Source organism: Brachyhypopomus gauderio, chromosome 13 (genome assembly GCF_052324685.1).
Source record: "Brachyhypopomus gauderio isolate BG-103 chromosome 13, BGAUD_0.2, whole genome shotgun sequence".
In the NCBI taxonomy this organism is placed as follows: Eukaryota; Metazoa; Chordata; class Actinopteri; order Gymnotiformes; family Hypopomidae; genus Brachyhypopomus; species Brachyhypopomus gauderio.
The window spans coordinates 9601102-9625762 of NC_135223.1; the positions used below are offsets into that span (position 1 = coordinate 9601102).

General features: G+C 45.9%; 2 protein-coding genes across 5 annotated transcripts in view; one reads left to right on the plus strand and one right to left on the minus strand.

The window, feature by feature from the left end:
• Positions 1–398: 398 nt before the first annotated feature.
• cpvl (carboxypeptidase vitellogenic like) lies at positions 399–8493 on the minus strand. Of its 3 annotated transcripts, none has more exons than XM_076970732.1 (13): positions 8275–8493; positions 4423–4614; positions 4116–4234; positions 3665–3779; positions 3498–3556; positions 3272–3351; positions 3122–3188; positions 2884–3006; positions 2650–2781; positions 2381–2479; positions 1737–1910; positions 831–1013; positions 399–690 (listed from the first exon to the last, which is right to left on the minus strand). In XM_076970732.1, exons 1-13 carry the CDS (start codon positions 8360–8362, stop codon positions 586–588), a joined length of 1536 nt encoding a protein of 511 aa, XP_076826847.1. In that variant the 5' UTR covers positions 8363–8493; the 3' UTR covers positions 399–585. The 3 variants fall into 3 exon arrangements, with proteins under 3 accessions (XP_076826847.1, XP_076826849.1, XP_076826848.1); XM_076970734.1 differs by lacking the exon at positions 8275–8493 and adding an exon at positions 6851–7000; XM_076970733.1 differs by lacking the exon at positions 8275–8493 and adding an exon at positions 4926–5081.
• chn2 (chimerin 2) overlaps positions 6358–24661 on the plus strand; it is a 29446-nt gene continuing 11142 nt past the window's right edge. Inside the window, exons 1-7 of one of the 2 annotated variants that reach the window (XM_076970736.1) lie at positions 6358–6550; positions 6640–6949; positions 18392–18430; positions 20329–20384; positions 21309–21340; positions 21971–22084; positions 22439–22709. In XM_076970736.1, coding sequence (XP_076826851.1) covers positions 6901–6949; positions 18392–18430; positions 20329–20384; positions 21309–21340; positions 21971–22084; positions 22439–22709 — 561 coding nt within the window. In that variant the 5' untranslated portion in view covers positions 6358–6550; positions 6640–6900. Of the gene's footprint in view, positions 6950–18391; positions 18431–20328; positions 20385–21308; positions 21341–21970; positions 22085–22438; positions 22710–24661 lie in introns of both variants that reach the window. The other variant, XM_076970735.1, reaches the window with a different exon arrangement.

Sequence of the window (24661 nt, forward strand, 5' to 3'; positions counted from 1 at the left end):
AGAACAGGCATGTTTTGCATTTTACATGTAATTACATTCTGCTCTTCAGATTCTACGGGGTTTGTGGGTTTTCAAATTTTGGAAATGATTTACTCGGGAAAATCTTTTTTAAATGAAGATAGAAGGACGTCATGCATTTGACCCCAAGACCTCTGGTCTACATGAACCAAGTTTCAGTTATGTAGCACAGTTATGTAGGAATACCAAAAGAGCAAAACCATATGGGTAGACATTACTAAGCATTTATGAGAAAGCATGTGGAGCACACACACACACACACACACACACACACACACACACACACACTACATTCAGCAGGGAGAATGAACACAAAGTTAGATCCAAGCAGTAGGAAACCAGGACGCCTACAAGCCAATAATAAGTGATACAGATAAATATTTGATTTTAAAATCAGATTTATTAAAAAAAAAATCTACAACAAAAGGAAAAAACCCTGGGAATAATCATTTAGTTGACAATTATAAATACACTGTATTTTTATTCATTCACTGAAGCTTTTAGTCACAGCCTTGCAAAATAAACCTAAACTTATGGACTAAAACATTGCACAAGACATGGCCTTCATCAGACAGATGAGAATCCCTTAGTTGACAGGAATCGATCAATCATGTCAAAAGATCTCTCTGGTTGGTCATAAGGCAAAATGTGTCCTCCCCCTCTAACAATTACCTAGGGGGGGGGAAAGAAAACCGTTACCCAGGCTTACATCATTTATCCATTTTTAGCAACTGTAATCAAGACCATGAAGACTAGCATCTTTGTTCCATAGACTACCCTTTCGTAGCTGCATTCTGGAACACACCACTGACCTGGTAGAAGTCGGCCACCTGCCGGACGTAACCTGCTACTTCCGTGTCACTGGGCTGGACCTTCCAGTGGAAGCGCTCTGTGTTTTTAAATGCATCTGCGCCGGTCCAGTTGACTGTGGGCAGGAAGCGCTCGGTCAGTGGAGCAGCCACGATCACATCCAGTTGCCCACTGTAGACCAGCACCTAGACACGCACCACAGACAAGAGCAGCGTTAGGCTGCACTGCAGTACAGGGAGAATGAGAGACGCGTTACGCTGTACTGCAGTACAGGGAGAAAGAGAGACGCGTTACGCTGCACTGCAGTACAGGGCTGAAAGAGAGGTGCGTTACGCTGCACTGCAGTACAGGGCTGAAAGAGAGGCGCGTTACGCTGCACTGCAGTACAGGGGGAAAGAGAGACGCGTTACGCTGCACTGCAGTACAGGGCTGAAAGAGAGGCGCGTTACGCTGCACTGCAGTACAGGGGGAAAGAGAGACGCGTTACGCTGCACTGCAGTACAGGGGGAAAGAGAGGCGCGTTACGCTGCACTGCAGTACAGGGGGAAAGAAGAGGCGCGTTACGCTGCACTGCAGTACAGGGGAAAGAGACGCGTTACGCTGCACTGCAGTACAGGGGGAAAGAGAGACGCGTTACGCTGCACTGCAGTACAGGGGGAAAGAGAGGCGTTACACTGCACTGCAGTACAGGGGGAAAGAGAGGCGTTACACTGCACTGCAGTACAGGGGGAAAGAGAGGCGTTACACTGCACTGCAGTACAGGGGAAAGAGAGGCGTTACACTGCACTGCAGTATTGGGAAAAGTGACGTTACGCTGCACTGCAATACAGGGGAAAGAGACGTTACACATAAATTAAGTACTGCGGTCATGGCGATGGTACACAGTGAGCCAGTGTCTCCGCTCTCACCCTGTAGCTGTCCATCAGGACACCGAGCCAGGGCTTAATGGACTTCATGACATCCTGGAGCAGGTGCTTCTCCACTTCAGAGCCATCGTTGAACGTCAGGTTTCCTACATGGATGGAGAGCCTCACTGCAGGCGAAGTCACAAATTCGTGAAAGTACTCCTGATCCACAGGTTCCTGCACAGAACACATCACACCCACACGAGACAGTGTATGAGTGCGGTATCTGCAGATTGTAGTTAAAAAGAAATGTCCTCGATACATAGACAGTTGCTATGCTGAGATCATAAAATATGTCCTATTAAGACCATTCTAAAAACACTGCTTCAATATACAACAGCAACATTTAGGACTTAATATATATTTAAGAGAACAGCATCCAGGATGCTTAAGAAATGAATGCAGCGGCGACAACACCATACCGATATCAGACATACCAATTGCATCCGCAGTGTACATGTAAACAATGGATCTAAAGATCCACTTGAACAAACATCCCTAAACTGATTGTGCAAGCAATTAAAAAGGTCTGTGACAGTCAGATGTTTAAACAGTGAACAGAATAAAAAGCCATTCCTGAAACACAACCAGTGTTCGGATATGAAACACCCTATTTAGGTCCAGTTTCAGCCGCTTTGTCCCAGTACCTGACACTGCAAATAGTTGAAGTAGTTGGTGCAGCCAGTGGCGTTCTGGAGGAAGGAGGGATATGGAACAAGATCTCCATTCACCAAGCTATCAAAAACCTGGAGGAGAAAGGACGCATGACTGTAGAACCGTAGAACCAAAGACCAGTAACCTACACGAGAAACCATTCAGCCAACATTTATTTAAAAGAGCCTGTTCTCTATAGCCAGCTCCAAACAGGGTGTGGAGACACATGCAGAGACGACGTGTCATGGTTATGAGAGCGCACCTCAAAGGCCTCGATCCACCTCTGCTGCTGAATGAGTCTCACACCAGCATCCGTCTGCAGCTTCACATAGTCTCTCTGCAGCTCGTCCACCAGGCCTGTCTGGTACAGGAAGTCCGCATAGCCTCCCAGCATCTGAGAGAAAGACAAACGGGTAAAAATCAGGGTCTCCCCCCCACGCACGCGCACACATGCACACGCGATTGGCTTTAGAAGGGGAGTCCTCTGCTGACTCACCAGCTCAGGGTCACACAGTCCATCACCAATGGCCACTCCTTTAAAGTTGATTTTCACTTTGGCAGAGGGGTTATTCTTGTGGATGTAGTAGCCAATTGCTGGTACATACTTGCCTGCGTAGGACTACAGTGGAAAGTAAAAAGCTGTGAAAGACTTTATGTCTGGATACATGTACATGTTCATATGTAACACCATCTAAAGATGTTCTTGTCATCCACCATGGCTAGACAGCACACACCTCTCCTGTGGCATAGAACTCGTTGGTCTGAAATTCACTGAAGAGCTGAAAGAACTGAACCAGCGCCCTGTTAGGAGAAGCCAGCAAGTGTTTCATAAACAATCAAAATGTCAAAATAAAAGCCTGGTTTGTAGACATGGGCCAGCTTACGTGTACAGGTCACGGCCAACATCATCCTGGTCTTTGGCAAAGCCTTTTTCATTTTCAGTGAAACTCCATCCAGTTCCCACCTAATTTAGTATGCCAAATTACTCACAGGACAGAGACCAAACTCATATGAGCAAGTCACTGTGCAATATTACACTGTGCTTTGATTCTCAGATACTAGAGTTCAGCTAGAACTACTGGCTAGAAACAGAGAAAAATAAGAACTTACTGGGTTGTCAATGTAAAGGACAGAGTACCTAGATGTCCAGGCGTATTTTCTGTAGCCCACTAAGGGAGAAGAGGGTCAGGTTTCACACATGCATTAACAAATGAGCACATCACCTGGAATTTACATCTTCCATTCCAAAGAATGCTGGACATAGTACATGTACTCACATGTGAGGTTCTTATACACTACATAGGGGCCGTGCTCCACAAACAGGCCAAACATGGAGGTGCCACCCGGCCCTCCCTGAAGCCAGAGGAGCAGAGGAGCCGTCTCGGGTCTCTCCTGCAGACACATACGCACGCAAGTGGTAACCAGCAACCACAACATTGACATCAAAAAAGAATAAAGGCACGCACACTTCAACATAAGCACTGGGGTCGCCTCTTGGGTTAAGCTGAATCTATACTTGTACTTATAATTTATTATAAGGGAAATAAAAATGACAAGGGAGAAATGGTTCTTAGATACATGGGCAGTATCTCTAACAGTTCTACAATGCAATCAGCACAGTTCATATCTTGAGTACAGATGTTATGGTAAATGTGATTCCATGAGTCCAGGGCAAAACCCAAAAATATGCCTCAAGTCTGCAAGCTGCACTGGGCTGCAGGGTTTTACCTGGGCAGGGACGAACCAGAAGAAGAGGTTGCTGTTGTAGTTTTTATTGACTGTGAGATACCCAGAGTAACTCTTCACATTGGCTCCAGGTAGAGGCCCCACCAAGCTCAGACTTCTGGCTGCAAGACATTACAGAACATTCCTTCAGTAAGAACCAGAAGAAAGGGTTCATAGTTACTGCTGAGTGGACGGTCTTCTCTAGGAGAAGTGAAAGTGACACACCCTTCTCAACCGGGACACATTCAAAACAGAAAGCAACTTTGCAGTCTCACCACAAAGTCGAGACGTCTGCATGACAAAACCATACCTTCATCCATCTTGCCTTCCTCTATGTAGGGGGAGAGGAAGAGAGGCTTGCCGGGGTCCGGTCCGTAAAACCCACTCACACGGTGAGGTTTGTGGCAGAAGAACGAGGAGCATCCTCTGGAGCGGACTGGCTCCACCACAGCACAGACCACGAGAAGACCCAGCAGACCCAGCAGCTCCCTCAACATCCTGGCTGTAGATACGGACAGGGCCCACAGGGAGACACGACACGCCATTTGCGATACTAAACGGGTCACATTACTAACCGTGCTGCATGCTGTAACATTAGTGTGCGCCCTTCTCATAACAGCACGGTAGAACTTCTAGAAACACACTAGATCAACAGTATATGAACATAGAAAGAACTGAAGAGTAAAACAAGCTAAATTCGCTCTTGAATAATTCGACTAGTGTATCCTGAAATAGACAACCTCCTAAAATACAGTGACTGGCACTCACAGAACTTTAAATCCTTATAGTTTTTAGCGGTTGCATAAAACCTACCTTGCAGATGTATACTGAAGTTGTGACTACTGGGATGAATCGGCGGCCACATTCACGTTACACTCAGTGACCGTATACAGTCAATGGTTACACTGCGCTATAAGCGATGAGGTCACGTGAGTAGTCGGTCATATGGCTGTCTGCGGGTGTCATGTGATCGATCACTGTTTTCAAACAAGAGCTATATTAAAAGTCTCCAATATAAATTGTCCAAAATTTTAAATATGGGGATGAAAAGCTGCGAGAGTCGTGTAATAGTAATAAATATGAAATATACTATTTTAACGAATTAAGTAATATGTGTAATATGCGAACTAGGACTTTTTCCTAATGGCCACGTCTACTGCATGTCCAGATAGACTATCGCGCAACATGCCAGACTGAAGCAGGTCGTTGTCCTGCGTTGCAAATGATAATTTTAGAAAATGTGCTAATCACCTTTACTTTGGTTACGAACTAATTTAATAAGTTATTCAATATTTACTATGTTATTTGTCTATAAAATAATTTTGTTGTTCATTAATCTATTTAATCATTCGTTTATTAGTCTATAAAGGATATTCGTGTACATTTGTAGATCTGTTTTTCATAAAACATTAAATAATATCAAATAAACACGTTCTGTTCGTGTTTTATGTTTGAGTAAAATGGACAAATACAATACACAGCGGAATAAAAGTTATAAAATAGGTAAAAGCCAATATAGCTAAAGAGAAAGAAATAAAGAATAGTGAGTATTTCAGAATAGGCAACATATTCTGTGATAGGTCATTAGGTTCAACTGTTGTGTCTGAAAATGCTAACAAAAATTTGACAATGTAATCATTATTATAAACACTAAATTATTAATATAATTTTAACCAAGTGATATGTAAAGGAGAGGAGTGTATCTTCAAGGAAATTAAAAAATCTGCAGTAGCAGTATTTTTATGTTACATATTTATTTATTTATTTATTTATTTATTGTCTCAGTTCAGTGTAATCCTTACATTGTACAGTCAGGTCATTTGACCTAGTTTGTGTATATGCTTCCATACCATACCATACCAGCTGCTAACATTCAGGTTAGCATTCATTTGTTAAGAAAACGTATGCCAGATGACTTTCAAATTAATCGATAAAGCCTTCTCCTGGTGTATAACAAGCTTGCGCTTGTTATGCCACGTATTTCTCTGAAATAATAATGGGACAAAATATCAAGAATTGATTTTAGAATATATTGTTTTTTTTCGCTGCAAGCGAGCTGATTGATTGATTTTTATTTACTACCGAGTTGCTAGAATTCAGAATAAATGTCTGTTATTGTGAAGTTCACCACGGTGGGTTGCCTAGATGTAGCGGACGCATGCTTCCCCCCCATCTGACACATGTCCCCTGTTACATGTTTGGTAAACTTTTTTAGCTCACACTGGGAATATGCGCGTTCCCCGAGCTTGTCCACCGCCACACGGCGCCCTTCCGCTTTAAGAAGGCGGATACAACTGCAGAGCGTGTTTATAACGAACCTCGAAGTGGCACATGGAGACGATAGAGTAATAATGTGTTTTTTTCCAGTACGACGAAACCCGCCGGTAGAGGAATTAAACTGAATACTTAAAGTTTAAGGTCATGGTCTTTGCCATTAAGTACGTGATTTGTTGCCATATTTTCTCCATGCATTTCGATATTGTGTGCATTTACAATTTTTTACCACATGCACGTTCCATTGCCACAGCAACTGTAAATGCGGCAACGTTGGCAACTCCCGTCTGATCTCGAGCGCCAGAGAGACTCCTGAGAGCCCGCCGGAGCGTGCAGTGCTGGGTAACAGCGGCGCGAGCGTGCAGTGCTGGATAACAGCGGCGCGAGCGTCCTCGCGTGAAGACGGCGCGCTAGTTCACGAGCGGAGTTTGACAGAAGGAGACGGACTGAGATGGACAACCTACCAGATGTGAGCGCACCTTAAACCAAGACAAATTATTTAGCGCATTGAGAGATGGCAGCTTCTAGTAACTCGAGTCTTTCGGGTTCTTCCGTCTCCTCTGGTGAGTAGGATTAAAGTGGGCGCGTTTAAATATTCATATTGCCTGTCGTAGTTGCGTTATCGTTTCAATTCGTTATTTTTCGGGTGAAATTCATTGTGTGGCACTTTGTAGCCCGCCGTAGGTTTACGTAAGAAAATGTCAGCCTATTAGTTACTCATTAAAGCAGGACAGAACATGCTGAGGTGTGTCATTTAGTGAAGTCTTGTTTTCCTCCTTCCTGAATACGAAACGTGACAATTCTGTATTTCTGTTACTGTGTGTTCCGTCCCTGTGCAGCAGAACCCATTTTAAAGTTCCGGTGGCAACGTGCAGAAATGTGGGCTTGTCATAACTGATACTGTAACCAGCTTGCGTTCGGCAGTCCTGCATGGCTGGTTTGGACCGAGGTGCACGCCTTGCTGCTGGGGAAATCAGAGATCGTGTGGCAGAAATAAAGGGGGTCCCACACTGATCACGGTTACTCGGATGTAAGAGTGCTCTGTGAATTGACATCATCCTGTCGGTTGATTTGGTGTAACGCCAGAGGGATGGAGTACAGGGCACGCTGCCCTTTCTTCCCTGACAGCTCTCTGAAGTTCTGATGGCTTCATTCACGTCCATCATTTTAATAGACAAAGAATCGATTGGCTCTTTGTGGCATGACGAGGTTTGACAAGAGGCCCTTTAAAGCTAAATATGTAAATACAGATGTATAAAGAAATCAAAATAAATGCACACAATGATATGCATGAAGTATCGATTGGCATATTAAGAGTGGTTCTGTCAAAGTATTGCTAAATTAGCCAGATTGAAAAATGTGGAACTGCAGGTTTAACTCTGTTAAATAAATCTGCCACAAATAGCTCTCCATCAGCTATGGAGGATGACCATGGTAACATCCTCTTCTCTGCTGCCTGCCTGAAGTTTTTAGAACACTAAAATCTTACTTTAGCTCCCCTGAGATGTTGGCATCTGTGGTCATTTTTCATTGCCGATGCAGTATGTCACAATGGGGATATTAAAGGTAATTTATTTAGTTCGCAATCTAAAGGCTGTATAGGTTCTGTGTGACTCCTACTATGTGAGTCGTTAATCCTTTTTAACTTCCCTTAGTTTGATTCACTTCAGTGATATCTTCTCTTATTCAAAGCTTGTTGTCCATTGTTGCTGATGATAATTGTCTTGAATTCTGGGGCTTACGTATATGAGGCATGAAACACAACTCAATGCATCCTGAGTGTTGATGTGTAATGGGGATGTTTCAACCCGCTACAGCTGGTATTAAACACCCACATTTTGAATTCACAAGGAACATGAAGCATTCATTAGGCAAACGCGATACAGACCTTGGGGTGGCTGGCCAGTGTTTCCCCGAGCTGTGATAAAGACATATGGCTCCCGTCGCCCGCTGACATGTGCAGAGGGGACCGACATGCAGGTGTTCAGACAGCCAGAGCAGCAGACAGCCAGGTGGAAACGGTGAGGAGGCCAGAGACGGCCTGTCTGTCTGTCTGTCTGTCTGTGAGTGAGTGCGGGGGTAGAGGCCCTGTGACGGTGGAGGGCTGGTACAGGACTCTCATACCAGCACGAGCTCCGATAGTGAGGAATCTGCTGCCAAAGAAAAAGGTTTTGTTCACTGGCCAAACACTGTTAATCAGATTATCACGTTTTTCTGCTAATCTGTCCTATAGGAGTTTGGTATTTAAAAATGCTGTCAGGCTGCTCTGTGGTGTGGAGGAAGAAGTTTGAGATAAAACTCAAGCTTGGGGTTGTTATGTATGCTGTGATTCACTCTACACTTGCTGTAACCATGCACACACACACACACACACACACACACACACACACACACACACTCATGCATATACATTCACACATGCTCACAAACACAATTTTATTTCCTCATGCAGGCCAATTCAGTAGAGGTGGCCAGGTCAGCGTGCCCGTGTGGTCCCTGAGTGTTCTGGAATAGCTTCTCTCATGTACACAGAAGATGGGCACGGCGACTGTGGGGACAGAATGGAGGGAAGTCTCCTCGGCCTGTGGTGCGGAGGGCTGGCATTAACGTGCTCTCAGCGGGCTTACGAGACGCCGGGTGCCCGCACCTCTGCCCGGCCCCCTCCACAGCCTGTCATTAGGATCCGGGAATGCTGCTCACCACAGCTCCAGCTCAAATGGCCTAGCCTCCCCGCGCGTGACTTTTGCAGAGCTTAGGGTGGGGTAGCTTTTAGGGGTGGGAGGAGGGGTGTACATGAAGACATTCACTCTGAAAGATGTCCACGGCACTCTCGGCTATCCGGATTTCGACATCAAAGGGCAGCCCGCCGGTGCCCATAAGGATCGGCGGCTAGCACCGGAGGTGAAGCGAGGTCAGGGTTCGGCGCTCGAACCTGAGGATTTGTACTACGAGGGCCTGGCTCCTGCCGCCGTGATTATTCCTCTCTGGGTGGGCAGGGTGTTGCTGTACTGAGCTGCCACAGGTTGTTCCTGGAGCACCAGCGTCACTGCTGCCAGTGCGGTAAAGCAGCGGTCAAGCGCAGAGAGCCTTCTGGACATGTTTAAGCTCCACACTTAGCAATAAAGCGGATGAAACGAGGAGGCTGGGGCCCTCCGGCCACAGCGATGACGTTGGGAAGTGAGGCGAGCGCTTCTTTAAGAGAGTGAGTGGTGTAATCTGGAAGGCCTTTCATGAACACCATCTAGTATTTAAAAGGATCCCATTTCGGAAGGAGGTTACAGTAATGGATGCTGTTTATTTTTGGTTGTTTGGTCGTCCGCGGTGTGTCTCCGGAGTTAGCCTTGAGCTTTAGGCTGTGTGAAGCTTCATGAATTACAGTGGTTACTCAAGCCTGTAGTTTTTTAGCTGTTGAGAGTGGTGGGCCAGAATAGGCAGGCAAGTTTATGATGGGTCTGTTTTAGGCCTGGAGCTTCTCTTTTGCATTCATTATTAATTGCTTCTGTAGTTATCGTCAGTGTCATCCATCACGCTGTCTTGGATTCATGTTACCAAACATCGGATCTGTAGGCAAGCATCTGTGGTGTGTGCACGTGTGTGTGTGAACATGTGTGCACACGTGTAAGCGCGGGTGTCGGAAGGAGACGAATAGTGTTCAGTTCACTTTTTCTGGAAACGGCCGATGCTGTGTTGGTGTTTGCCATATTGTGAACCTCACACAGCGTCACACTGACTGCACTGTGTCCTGCAATCCTCAAGTTGTGTATTGTATCCATAACGAGTGAACTGAGAAAACATAACGGTAGGCGTCTCATTAATGGACCATTTGTGACCGAGAGACGCACGGCATCTCTGCATAATGTACCGAGGCACTTACAGAACAGTACGATATACAGATGGTCTCTCTGCAGGAGACACCACATGTCCCCATAAATGCAGGATCCGCGCGGGTGTGTGAGAGGGAATGTGTGTGGGGGTCGGGGAAGAGGAGCAGAAAAGTATGTGCGTGTATTTGGGAGGCAGGGGAGTAAATAGCATATGTGTGTGTCAGGTTTTACTTTGACTGTCTTCCATTTTCAGCTGTGGTTTCAGTTATTTGGTTTGGTTAGTAATGCATGGGCGCTTTGTGTGTGTGTGTGTGTGTGTTGGTGTGTGTGTGCAGTGTCGAGGTTCTGTATTTGCTCTCGTCCACATCATTCAGATAACTTTAAAGTGTGTGAGAGATAAGAGTCAGCAACAAGAAAGAAGAGCCTGCAGCAACAGTCAAGATCAGAGGACAGTGTGTGTGTGTGTGAGAGAGAGAGAGAGAGAGAAGCTTAGGAAAGAGGTTGAGAGGCAGAGTGTTTGGGAGTTAAAGCAGAATGGTTTCTGAGTCGTTGTGTGCATATATGTGTGTGTGTGTATGTGTGTGTGTGACGCAAATGTCCATCCTAGTTTCATGCTCACGGCTGCCATTACACATTGGAGCTGCACAGTGGAAGCGTGTCCTCTGACAGACCGCCGTGGCTAACAGACTGCTGCCTCTGCAAGAATCACCATGCACAACACTCCAATAAGCATTCTGACGTGTCACTCACACACCAAAACGTCTCCTCAAACACAGACCAAACGCCTTGTCAGACACACACCAAGTGATTTGTCAGACATTCAACGAATGCCTTACTAGATACACACAACACCAGATCATCAGACACAAACCATACCAAGTATCTCATCAGACACACACCACATCAGATGGCTCGTCAGACACACAGAAAGGCACATCTCATCAGACACAATTCAAGCGCCTCATCAGACACACCAAACGGTTCATCAGACGCACCAAACACCTCAGCAGACACACACACCAAACGCCGTATCAGACACACACCAGACGCCGTATCAGACACACACCAGACGCCGTATCAGACACACACCAGACGCCGTATCAGACACACACCTGTGCTGTGGCTTTGCACAGTTGGTGCCACCTCCCTCCCCCATCTGGGTGGAGGTATGTTGCCTTGGTAAACTCCACACACAGCACCTTCATCTACTGGTCCCCTTCTTCCCCCAGTACGAACGCCTGTCAGACACACACTGTCAGACACACACTGTCAGACACACACTGTCAGACAGCTGAAGGCCGCACCGTTAATCACATTTTCTACTTCTTCAAATATTCATTTGATTTCTTTTCCAAAAGACTAGGTGGACTAAGCACTGAGCTTTCATAATGCATGATCTTTGTGACTGCAGAATTCTTACTCTGTCTCCAGTCCCATTGCCATTTATCTGTTTACGCACATTATTTATACGTATATATTTCTTACCGCCGATGTGCTGTGACTGTGACTTTTAAGATTTTTACAAATCCCTTATGCACATATGAGGCAGTTAACGTTCAATTGACTGGTCCTTCACTTTGCACCTGCTTGGATTTAATGGACGCCACACCAGTGCATGTAACCATACAGACGCCCAGCGTTCCACTTTCATACAGTCCGCCTCCCGTGCAGTGTCACAGTACAATAGCACAGTCAGGCAGCCTCTATTAATAAAACAGATGGACGAGAAAGTGAACGTTTGGCGCGCGGCCAAAAGAAATCACCTTTTCAAACGGGCTGTAGCAAAAGGAGCCCATTTACACGGTTCTCCAAGCCTGGAGCAGCACGGCGGTGCCTTTCATCACCCCAAACCGGTCCAGCCGTGAGCTCATGTAGGAAGGCCAAGGCGTCTTGGTGTGCATGGTGGCTTTGGAGTCCGATTAGTTGTTTCTCTTGTGCTTCCTGTCCGTCCTCCATCGGAGGGAAAGGTGCGATAGCCCCTAAAAGCCCCTAACGCTACCTCGCAGGCACTTTTCAAGCTGTATCGGAACTGTGTCTCGCTTTGATTTACGTGGGTCCGCCCAGCTGTAGCCTGTTAGTTTGAAAAATTGTACACTTAAAGAATGTGTTATGTATTTTCAACCCATACGTTATTAAGATTGCTGATTCTATTATGATCATGCACAGCCTGAGCTGGGTGCTAGGTCTGGCACAGAGCACTGGCGTTAGCACAGAGCACTGGCGTTATCCTGTAAGCCCTCCAAAACCCAAATTAATCTCCTTTTGAAAAATCTGCAAATTTGCAGTATAGTCACACACGTCTTTGTATTTATTTGGAGCATGATAACAGCAGGCCTTCATTTCTGGCCTTAATCACACACGGTTCGGTAGATTTAGAAGAACCTGCAATTGCAGCAGTACATTGTAACTGTAAACCTACACACCTGTATTGTAAATAAAAGCTGGTAGAAAGTATTGCTTCCAAGGGCTGTTTCTGTAGACCAGATTAAGACGTGTCCTTTCCCTGTTTTCGAAAAAGCAGATTGATTTGACTTGAAGCCTTTAATGAACGCACCATTGGATATAATCTTGCCAAAGGAGTGGTGAGTTTCTCAATGCTGAGATTTCTCAATAATGAGATTTCCAAGACTTTGGCATGAGGAATTATGAATGATATCACTTAAAATAGAAGCTTAAGTGCCCAGCCCAAAACCCATTCAACCACCCTGCCCAACACTCCATCAACCCCTCATCAACCACCCAGCCCAGCATCCAGTCAACCTCCCACCCCTGGACACAGCCCAGCACGCATCCCAACACACAGCCCAGCCAAGTGTATAGCCAAGTACATTGTCTTCTCTCCTGAGGGTGTGGAGACCTCCACCTGGCGTAGCCAGCTCCTTAACTGATTGGTTGAGCTGACGTGCCTAGAGGCGAAAGACTTGCTGCGTTGAGCTTGCACTTTGACCACCCTTGCTAATTATTAACATGACTTTTGATATGCAGAAAGAAAGCTGTTGTCAGTAACGAGGGTGCTAGCATTATTTCCCTGGCTAACAGCACTGTGCTGAGCTCGTTGCTCACAGACACAGCCTGTTTTTGAAGAAGTGGTGTGTTTGGTAGGTTGGGTTTGGCTAAAGCAGTGTGGTTCTGGTTTGAGAGTTTCTGGTTTGTGCCTTGTGTGTGTGTGTGTGTGTGGTTAATCGTGTGTGCTCCATGTTGAGTGTAGGCAGTATGGAGGGAAAATGCTGACCCTCTGAAGTCTGAAAGTGCTGACGGAGGGTGAGGCAGACGGCCTGAAATAAGACATAAATTCATGGGGAGGAAGCACACATGCACAGAAGATCAGAGAACACACACACACACACACACACACACACACACACACACACACACACACACACACACACACACACACACACACGTATACATGCTATCACATTCACTGACACCCCCTCCATCCCTTTGCCTAAAAGCAAACCTGGAAGTGGTTTGTGTTCGTTTGTGTTTTTGAATTTGGGTTTTCTGTGTATGGCTTACAAAAATGACATCTGATCGTCATCCAGGTCCTAATATTAACTAATAATCGCAGTCTTATTTCACAGTGTTAACACATGCATATACTGCTATACGTCTGTATAATGATCTGTAATCAGGCTCACTGATGAAAACAAGTGTGCGATCCCTTATGTTTAGCAACTTGTGAAATCTGCATTGGCAAGAACCTCAATCAAAAGCTTCTTCTGTTGCTGTTCATCATTGCACAAGCTGTAGAAGTTATAGGAGTTATTTTGGTATTTTGGTTGGGATTTATTCCGGCCCATTGCCCTATACAGTATCTCTACAGTGTGTTTACGAGACGTCTCGCATGAACAGCCTGCTTCACACGACGCCACAGCCACAGCCCTCCATAGGATTGAGGTCAGGACTCTGACTCGGCCATTAAAAAAAAAAAAAATTTTAAGCAAAAAAAAAATCCTGGGTGTGTTTTAGCCACTGTGTGTTGTTTGCTGCTGAGGCCTGGCTGGCTGGAGTCACGTGACCTGAGGGTTTCAGCCCATGCTTTACAGCTGGGATGGAGACACCTGCTCCTCAGGACAGGAGCCATGGTGCTGAATCTGGTCCACCTGTCTCTGCACTGTGGGAGGCTACAAACGCCTTATTTACAAGATTGTAAAGTTTTGTTAAGTAAAATGTTACTGTTTGTTTTTAGCTTTACTTAATAGCTGTTTTTTTTTTCAGTTTTCTCAATTCGTTTGGCACATTATTATTATTCTCAAAACCTGTGAATCTTTCCATATCACAAAAATGTTTTCAGTCTTTAAACAAACTGCAAATGTTTTAGCATGTCTGTTCAAATGAGCATGCACTGTAGTCCACAAATAGCACACTTATCCTATTCATGTATCTTGCTGTATCTTGCTGATCAAAAAACAAGTTATGCTGCTCCCAGGTTGAATAGTTGTCCTCTCCAAAACATGTAGGATTTCCTTCATTGTGTAAGTCATCGTTCATTCTTATGTCAGTAGCAGTTAGTCACATATTACATAAAGATCCTAGAGTGTTTGGAATGCTAAATTGCTAACATGCCTGTCAGATGAATCTTGAACGTCACTAATGAATCTCAAGTCTCACATCGACCAATCACACGTGCATTCACATAACTGACAAGTGCTTACTCGTGGTTAATAATTTATCGTCAAACGTATATATAGCGCTTGATTGACAGAAGTTTCTGAACACGGAGGACCGTGGCCACGTAACCAATGAAGGGGACCAGTAGCCTGCTTATGGAAGAGGAAGAGGAGTTAGAATGTGTGGTGGGATGAGGGGGACGAAGGCGGAGTGGAGGAAGAGGAGTTAGAATGTGTGGTGGGATGAGGGGGACGAAGGTGGAGTGGAGGAAGAGGAGTTAGAATGTGTGGTGGGATGAGGGGGACGAAGGCGGAGTGGAGGAAGAGGAGTTAGAATGTGTGGTGGGATGAGGGGGACGAAGGCGGAGTGGAGGAAGAGGAGTTAGAATGTGTGGTGGGATGAGGGGGACGAAGGCGGAGTGGAGGAAGAGGAGTTAGAATGTGTGGTGGGATGAGGGGGACGAAGGTGGAGTGGAGGAAGAGGAGTTAGAATGTGTGGTGGGATGAGGGGGACGAAGGTGGAGTGGAGGAAGAGGAGTTAGAATGTGTGGTGGGATGAGGGGGACGAAGGCGGAGTGGAGGAAGAGGAGTTAGAATGTGTGGTGGGATGAGGGGGACGAAGGCGGAGTGGAGGAAGAGGAGTTAGAATGTGTGGTGGGATGAGGGGGACGAAGGTGGAGTGGAGGAAGAGGAGTTAGAATGTGTGGTGGGATGAGGGGGACGAAGGCGGAGTGGAGGAAGAGGAGTTAGAATGTGTGGTGGGAGGTAGACAGCATTATAGAAGAATAAGCAGAAAAGCAATCCCCGATAGGCCAGAAGAATTGATTGTCTAATTAACTGTGGCCTTACAATGGTAGAGGCCAGTTAAAGAGTGCAGCCCAGTGTAAACTGTCCTACGGTATCTTCAGTTATTCAGACATGCTGCAGAGAAATACACACACGCGCACACACACACACACACACACACACACACACATACTCATTCAGTGCTAGAATCATTCATATTACTGCACTGTAGATAAAGCAATACAGTAACTAAATGTCCGATGCATTCCTGAAACTATAAGAAATGAGACCTCACAGTACAGTACAAATACAGTAACATTGTTTACTAATATGAATTCCAGTGTAAATGCCTTTATAAGCATTCATATAAGTACAATGTATAGGACTGTATATATGTACAGTGTACAAGTGTACATATATACAGGTCAGTATATGCTTACAGTGTACAGACTTTTACATGACATATAAACCTGCCTGTATGTTTACAGCATATAGGCCTTTGTACTTTTCTGTGATTGATTCTATATGTAGGCTGGAGTGATATTTTGTATGCTGTATTCACAGAGTAATGGAACTTACACCCTTGTGTTTGTGAATGAGGCTGGTTTCAGTTTGTTCAAAGACACGAGCCGTGGCTGAAACGCAATAGACCACCGTACTGTATCGCCTGTTCACCAAGACAGCGCGGAGGCAATATAACCAGAATAAGTGTGAATGCTGTGGTGCACATTTGGCCAGTATAGGACGGTACATCCTGACATTGGGCACCGCCTACGAAGATCTTATCCCTGAGGAACGAAAGAGGTTTTGCTAAGACACGACTTGCCAAATGTTGTAACAGTGTGGGAGAGAATGTAAGTTTCCACCTCACAGATGTCGTAGGGGGGATGGTTCTTCTGTCTGTCGGAGGATGCAGCTCCTCTCACCATATTCTCCATTCCTCCATCAGTCAGTACAGAGTACATGATCATGAAGTCATGACCAAATATCTCTGAACAGAAGATGCGTGTGATGACATCACAGCAGAGCATTGCAGGAGATGCAACTAGATTGTTTTACCCTCTGGCGTTGCGAAGGAAATTATCTGATGTGAAGCTGCTGGTGATCTTTAGCCAGACATACAGGAGTGGGAGGATGTTTAGTGAGGTGGAGACTGTTCAGCCATATTCTTTTGCCATTTATGGGTTTTGAACATGACATCCCATTTTTCAAGCTTCAGTGTCTCCCTCTGGTTGACCATGGCTTTTTTTAGCATAAAAAGGTCTCCCCATGCTGAGCGACAGTATGTCGGTGTGTACATTCTCTAGGTGCGTTTGCCAGGTCATAATTTGCTACATCTTTGAAAAGTGTCCAGGAATGCAGTAATATGCTCAGTCATACCTGTCGTCCTGTTAGAACACGCCCCCTTATAACATCCCAGAGATCTAAGGGAGCTGTGGCTATGACATTAGCTTGCCGTGACTTGACAGGCAACTGTCTGGATCGCTGCCAAAATAAAATAAACCGCACTGAAGCCTCGGGACAAAGGTCCTGATTTAACATCTCCTATATCTTCTCGCAGGGAGTAGCCGTGTAGCAGCACTACTGCCTCTCAGGCATTGGTTTGACATACTACGGCTGTAGTGTAATTCACATTATTCACGTTCGTACAGATAAAGCAGTCGCGTCGATTTCCACACACACAAACGTTAGCTAACTTGTGTTTTCATGCTAAATTGTCAGATAGCTGAAATGCCCCTTTAGTGTGGGACCTTAACTTACACCCAAACTACTGTTGACTCTTCCTACAGTGTTTTTACAGAAAACTTGTCAGATGGGATCCATTTTATTTAGGCTTGGTGAAGGCCCAAGAAGGGAACCTTCTGCTAAAAGTTTATTTTCCTAAAGGGGAAACGTGTATGTCCTCCCAGTTAGGTCCATTCGGCCTGCGCTGTGTCATGGCTGTGTTCTGCAGTGGTAGCGTAGAACAGTAAGTCTTTGTGCTGTGAAAAGATTTGACCCAGCAGCTTTGTGGTAGGGGAGTGAACTCGGCCTGCCACTGTCCCAACGCCACAACGCAAGCCACAAATTCCAGAGGTGTTTAAAATGTAGTTATAGTTGCCCTGACTTCACCCAGACATTAAGCATGGCCCTTTCCCATTGGTTGTGTGCCGAATCCCACCAACATGCACACGGCAGACATGAGCTCAGCTCCCTCCTCTGTTCAGTTTGGTCTGACCCAAACTCCTCCGTGTGGTACGGTTTCCTTTGAATCGAACATCCTCTCTGTGCTTTGCTTTGCTTTGTTTTCTGTTGTAATAGTTCTGTTAGCACTTTCAGCTGCCCTGCTTTTTTGCCCATGCATATTTATGGCAAGATTATATAGAGTAGGTGGGAGTACGCGGGAGTAGCTGTGTGTGAGTGTTTTGCCGAATGTCGGCGTGTGTGTGGATGTAATTGCGTGCAAGGCAGCGTGAGTGTGTGTATATTGATTCTCCTTGAACGCGGTGTTTAAATGGGATCGGCGTGAACACACACGGGCCCTGCGGGGAGTCAGGAGAGGACGGGCTGAATTGTGCTGCGCCGTGGAAGCCCCTGTTGCACAGCTCGGACGAAACAATGTGTTAACCTTGAAGTAAACTCCCCATCTTCACACTGACACTGCGCCTGCAAGCTGAAGGAGAAAGACGTCGCTGCTGATAGAAGCGTATTTTACCTCAGCCTAGTCTTCTAGCTGCACAGCATGTTGAATGAGGTTTTGTTTGTCTTTTTTAAATATTGTTTTGTTTCGTTTGTTTTACAGATCCCGAGGACTACCAACCACCAATATGGAAATCCTACTGTAAGTGTCGGATTCCTGACGGCTCTACAGTGCTGGTGTAACATAAGACCAGAAAGATTTCTTCTGGGTATCCCTTTTGAACTTAGCTGAAAATATATACAGTGACTGAAATGAGCACTTCTAAACATGTCCGGGCTGGTGTGCTACAAGGGCAGAAGACGTTTCACACTCTCGCACTCTCCTGTGTCACGTCTCCCTGTTAGTGGGTGTGACATCATAGGAATGTGGCCCGAGTCAAGGGAGCAGGTCAAAGGTGAAGGACGCGCACCCAGGCCGTGATCCCTTCCCTTCCTGACCAGCCTCTCCTAGCCGGCTGGGCTAAAACACGCCCCCCTCGCTATCTCTTACCCCCTCCCCCCACCCACCCCTTGCCGTGCCCGTGAATGTTCTCCGTTCCCTGCTGCTTGCGCTGAGCGTCCCAGGTGAAATCGACGGGGGATGTGGGACCGTCCTCGTCCGCCATATCTGCTGCCTGCCCTGGGCTCTTCTAGCCCGAGTCACCATGAAAGTGGCCCAGCATCTGTAACACCTACAGACTAAAATAGGTGGAACTTATAGTGCTTTTTATGCTGTATTTGAATCTGTTCTAAATCTTAGAATTGGGTTTGGTGTGTGTATGTGATGGAGCAATTCAATATTATAATAAGTATATATTAGCTATTTATAAATAAGGTTGTTATTATGCTTCAATATTTACAAAAACACTTCTAAAATGTACAGGAATATGATGTTTTTGGCATTAGAAACATCTTCAGTGTCTAGCAATAACATGCTAACATAGAAGGGCTCCAATTTCCTTGGTACCACTTGGTGCCCTCTATACGTAAGGATTTGAGATTGTTCTGGAACAATAATCTATGAGCAACAGAAAACACCTGAAAACATTTGGAATCAGCTTGGAAACATTTGTTAACCTGTATAGTCTACAACATTCAGACCTGAATAGTTTTTCTTTCAGTGCTGGTTTTGTTGGATTATGAATCCGCGGTGCCTTTCAACATCTCAGACCTGTGCTGTGATGATCCGAAGAACACTGTGTTCCTGAAGGCCAGTGGGGCGGGTCACCTCTGTAGCCACGCCCCCAGCTCAGCCGCCCTCTGATTGACTAACTGCTAGCGTTGATTTATTCACTGGCCTCCTGCGAAGGCCCGGCTTCATGTCCCAGTGGCTGTATCCACGCAGGCGTGAGCAGCGGCGTAATCCCTCGCCTCGCACTTTGACGCCATGTGCCAGTGCCCCACTGCCCCACTGCGATTCATTTGAATCAAATACCAAGTGGCATGTATATGGAGGCTTTCTGCAGGGACATTTCTGGGTGCTCTCCACTCCACTACGGGGAGAGACAGGAAGACACAGGGATCAAGAGACAGGGGGAGAGATTAGTCTGTTGTGTGTATGAAGTACGGTGACGTGCCTTTGTCCCGCTGAGGGCTCAGTGGTAACATGGGAGAGGATGGAAGGTTATCACAGCCATGGGGAGTCAAGACTGAGTGAGGAGCAGCTTTAACCTGACTGGAGATCTGGGAACGCTGGGGAGGTCTGGAGCAGCGCTTGGACCAAACTCAGCGCTCGGATCAATAACCAATAAAACACACACGGGCTTTTCCCTCCTCTTCTGCCCTCTGACAGCTACTGTTTCTGTATAGTGTTTCTTTTAACAGACATTGCCAAGAAGCAGCGTTGTGCTTTTTGAATTGAACAAGATCTGAAGAATCCAGCGTGTAGAATTCAGTATTAGCATTGTTACCTATAGCTCATTATTACCTTACTGTCACACCTAGTCTCACAGTTACTTATTAAGATGCTACATTTTCAGCGTGTGTGTGTGTGTGTGTGTGTGTGTGTGTGTGTGTGTGTGTGTGTGTGTGTGTGTGTGTGTGTGTGTGTGTATTTAACAGTGTACCAACTGCAGCAGGAGGCACCGAGACCAAAGAGAATCACGTGTCCACAGGAGGTCAGTACAGGTGCATGTTATTGTTCGCTGCTGGATCTACCTCCTGTTGGGCTTCCTTTAGTACCACCACCTCGTATCCCTGTGGATCTGCCCCACCCTGCTCTTAGTACCACCACCTCATATCCCTGTGGTTCTGCTCCACCCTGCTCTTAGTACCACCACCTCATATCCCTGTGGATCTGCCCCACCCTGCTCTTAGTACCACCACCTCATATCCCTGTGGATCTGCTCCACCCTGCTCTTAGTACCACCACCTCATATCCCTGTGGTTCTGCTCCACCCTGCTCTTAGTACCACCACCTCGTATCCCTGTGGTTCTGCTCCACCCTGCTCTTAGTACCACCACCTTGTATCCCTGTGGATCTGCTCCACCCTGCTCTTAGTACCACCACCTTGTATCCCTGTGGATCTGCTCCACCCTGCTCTTAGTACCACCATCTCATATCCCTGTGGATCTGCCCCACCCTGCTCTTAGTACCACCACCTCATATCCCTGTGGATCTGCTCCACCCTGCTCTTAGTACCACCACCTCATATCCCTGTGGATCTGCTCCACCCTGCTCTTAGTACCACCACCTTGTATCCCTGTGGTTCACTGGCTCCCCTAGTGGACTCGCCATTCTTAGGTTTCAATACAGAGCATGTTGTGTGTGATTAGACTAAGTGATTGGAACAAAGATTACTTAAAATTTATATCCTAGTCTACAGTTACATTACACGGACTTTGTAGAGACTTGAACCTAATTTGCTTGTTTCAACCTGCAATTAGTTTTGTATGTTTTCTGTCTCTCTCTCTCTCTCTCTCTCTCTCTCTCTCTCTCTCTCTCTCTCTCTCTCTCTCTCTCTCTCTCTCTCTCTCTCTCTCTCTCTCTCTCTCTCCATCTGTCTGTCTCCATCTCTCTGTCTGTCTCTCTGGCACTGCAGGTGGAGAGCAGACCCAGGCACTATGGCCGCGAGTGAGTGTGTAATCATATTATTATCTGCATTCTGGTTCCTTTACAGTAACATGTGTCCAGTGTGCAGAGTGTGGGCGAGACGTGTCCTTTATGCCTGGAATTAGATGGTGCTGTGAGACTCCGTGATGTGTGGGTGTTAGTAAGAGAGTATGAATGAGAGCAACAGTTAGTGAAGGACAGTAATGTGTCGAGTGTGTGTGTGATTGAGTACATGCATGTCCTTGTGTGTGTGTGTGTGTGTGTGTGTGTGTGTGTGTGTTTTATATGAGTCATCCTGTAGCATAACGCCAGCTCGGTTCGTGGGACTGACGGTTCAGCATTTGCGTCTGTGTTTTGTTGTTCGTGTTGCTCATGTGTGAAGACGAGACTCAGGACTGTTAGTCGACTACACAGACATCACCTCGACATTCATGTTTAAATGATGTTTCCTTTTGCATGTGTGTGGTTTTTGAGCTTGTCTGTACGTGAATGGGGGTTTGTGTTTATGTAATTATGTGAGAGCACGTGTATGTATGTATGTATGTATGTATGTGTGTGTGTGTGTGTGTGTGTGTGTGTGTGTGTGTGTGTGTGTGCTTGTCCATGTGTGTATAAGCATGTGGTCTCAGTGGTCCATGGGCTCTCATGCAGGTTCCACGGCCTGATCTCCAGAGAGCAGGCAGATGAACTGCTGGGGGGAGCAGAGGGGGCTTACCTTATCAGAGAGAGTCAGAGACAACCTGGCACTTACACACTCGCCCTGAGGTACACACACACACACACACACACACACACACGCACACACACAGACTCAAACACAGACACACACACACACAGACACAGACACGCGCACACACTCACACAGACACACACACAGACACACAGACACGCACATGCGCACACACACTCACACGCGCACACACGCACACACTCACACGCTCACACACGCACACACTCACACACACACACTCACACACACACACGCACGCACTCACACACACACACACACACACACTCACACACTCACACACGTACACACACTCATTTATTCACTTACAATGGCCTTTATCCTTTTATCTTTTAATTCCCCCCCCCCCCCCCCCCCCCATCTGTGTCCAGGTTCGGGGGTCAGACCCTGAACTACAGGCTCTTCTACGACGGTAAACACTTTGTGGGCGAGAAGCGCTTCGAGTCTGTTCACGACCTGGTGACGGACGGCCTCATCACGCTCTACGTTGAGACCAAAGCGGCTGAATACATCGCCAAGATGACCACCAACCCCATCTACCAGCACCTGGGCTACACGTCACTACTGCGGGACAAGCTGACCCCCGGGCTGAGCCGCCCCCGCTCCGAGCCCAGGAGGGTCACTTCACAACCCAACGACAAGGTCAGGAGACCCCTTTGCTATGGATAGCGGCATCTGCCAAAATGGGCTCAATGTAAATGCCTTTCGTAATGTAATATACTAATGGAGTCAACACATGTGACTGCAGGTGGTAAATGAGTAAAGAGAACTTGGCCATTGATAAGATGTGCAGTCACCAATCAACCCCTTTAATCAATCAGAGTATGTGTTTAACATGTAGAAAACATCGTCTGTCAACATCTGAACTGTGCTGTACAATCTCATGTCCCAGTATCACAGCTGCAAACAATCTGCATGTTGTTCTGTGTACACTCACCGAAAACCTCATTAAGTACATCTGTAGATCTTTTATGTATTTCATATAGTTATAGACTGTAGCCAATCTGACATTGAGATGACCAGTTATTACGTCATCTATCGATATAGTTTTTAGGAGTATCACTCTTTATTAGATATTATTATATTTGGGGTTTGAGGAACATTTCCAACGTAATTGTGACACTGACGTGGCATTGTCACGGTAGTTTTAACATATGTTAAACATAGGGGTTTTAACATATGTTAAATATAGGGGTTTTAACATATGTTAAACATAGGGGGTTTTAACATATGTTAAATATAGGGGGTTTTAACATATGTTAAACATAGGGGGTTTAACATATGTTAAACATAGGGGGTTTAACATATGTTAAACATAGGGGGTTTAACATATGTTAAATATAGGGGGTTTAACATATGTTAAATATAGGGGGTTTAACATATGTTAAACATAGGGGGTTTAACATATGTTAAACATAGGGGGTTTAACATATGTTGTTGTCACTGCTGGGATGAGAGTTCACCTCTGCCAAAAATATCCAACCAACACCAGTCCTGCGGTCAAAACAGACTACTGAGAAATGACCAGAAGACACTTGCTGCTCCTGACCACGGATGGGCTATGGTCTCTAATTTCACATATATATGGTGTCTCTCCAATGTACAATTTCTAATAAAGTCCTCTGCAAGTGTATTTGTTTGTTCTGGTCTGCCTTTCACAGACCATTAGGCCTAAATATTAAACGTCATTTATCATAAATAGACATGTGAGGCTCTATTTGCTCTGATTCTGTGGAAGATGTTAAAATAGAGCAGGTCCTCCCATGACAGGGTGTGATGGACTGTCCCCGCTGTCGGGACCCTCTGGCCCCGGAGACTCTGATGGACAGTTTTGGTGGTGAATGTGCCTCTGTCTCTCCCGTCTCTCACACGCTACGCATGATTTGGTCTCTCGACGCTCAGACGTGCTGTCTGATTTGCTGATTGATGAGTCTGATCTGAGTCCAGTGGGCACATACAGTCTGAATTCCAATCCGATGTACTTCGAGGGATGTGAACTTAAATGACTGGAGGGTGAGTGGTTTGTATTTAAAGGTCATACGAAACCTGAGCTGTTAGTGACACATTCGTATTCTTGTAGGACATCCTTTGATAAAGGCAATATTGCAAAACTGCATTAATTGAATTTATCATGGAGGCCCTAAAATCTGTTGTGATCTGAGTTCAGTTGGCTAATGAAATCCGTGTGTTTTGTTCTTTGCTCTCTCGCCACTAGAGGGCAAAAAGATCAAATCCGTTGAAGTGAGCAATGCAGGGTGTTTATACAGCAACATTAACTTGAACTTGCTTAGTCCTATTGTAAAAACAACTGCTAAACAAACAACAGTAGAATTCCAGTTCATTAGACCATAACCTGCAGAGACACATTGTTGGTGAATTACTAATTACTAAGACCAGTAGGGGGCTGAAGAGTGAGTATTTAAGTACATAAGAACGTGAAGGTGTCTGTGTCCGGTGTAGTGCAGATACACCATTATTGCTTCATGGGATCAGACACTGCTGACCAACCTGACAGGCCTGCTGACCACACTGACGTCTCAGGCCAAATCTGCTGCCTTTGGAGTCAGTGAGGTACATCCATAAGTATCTTGTGA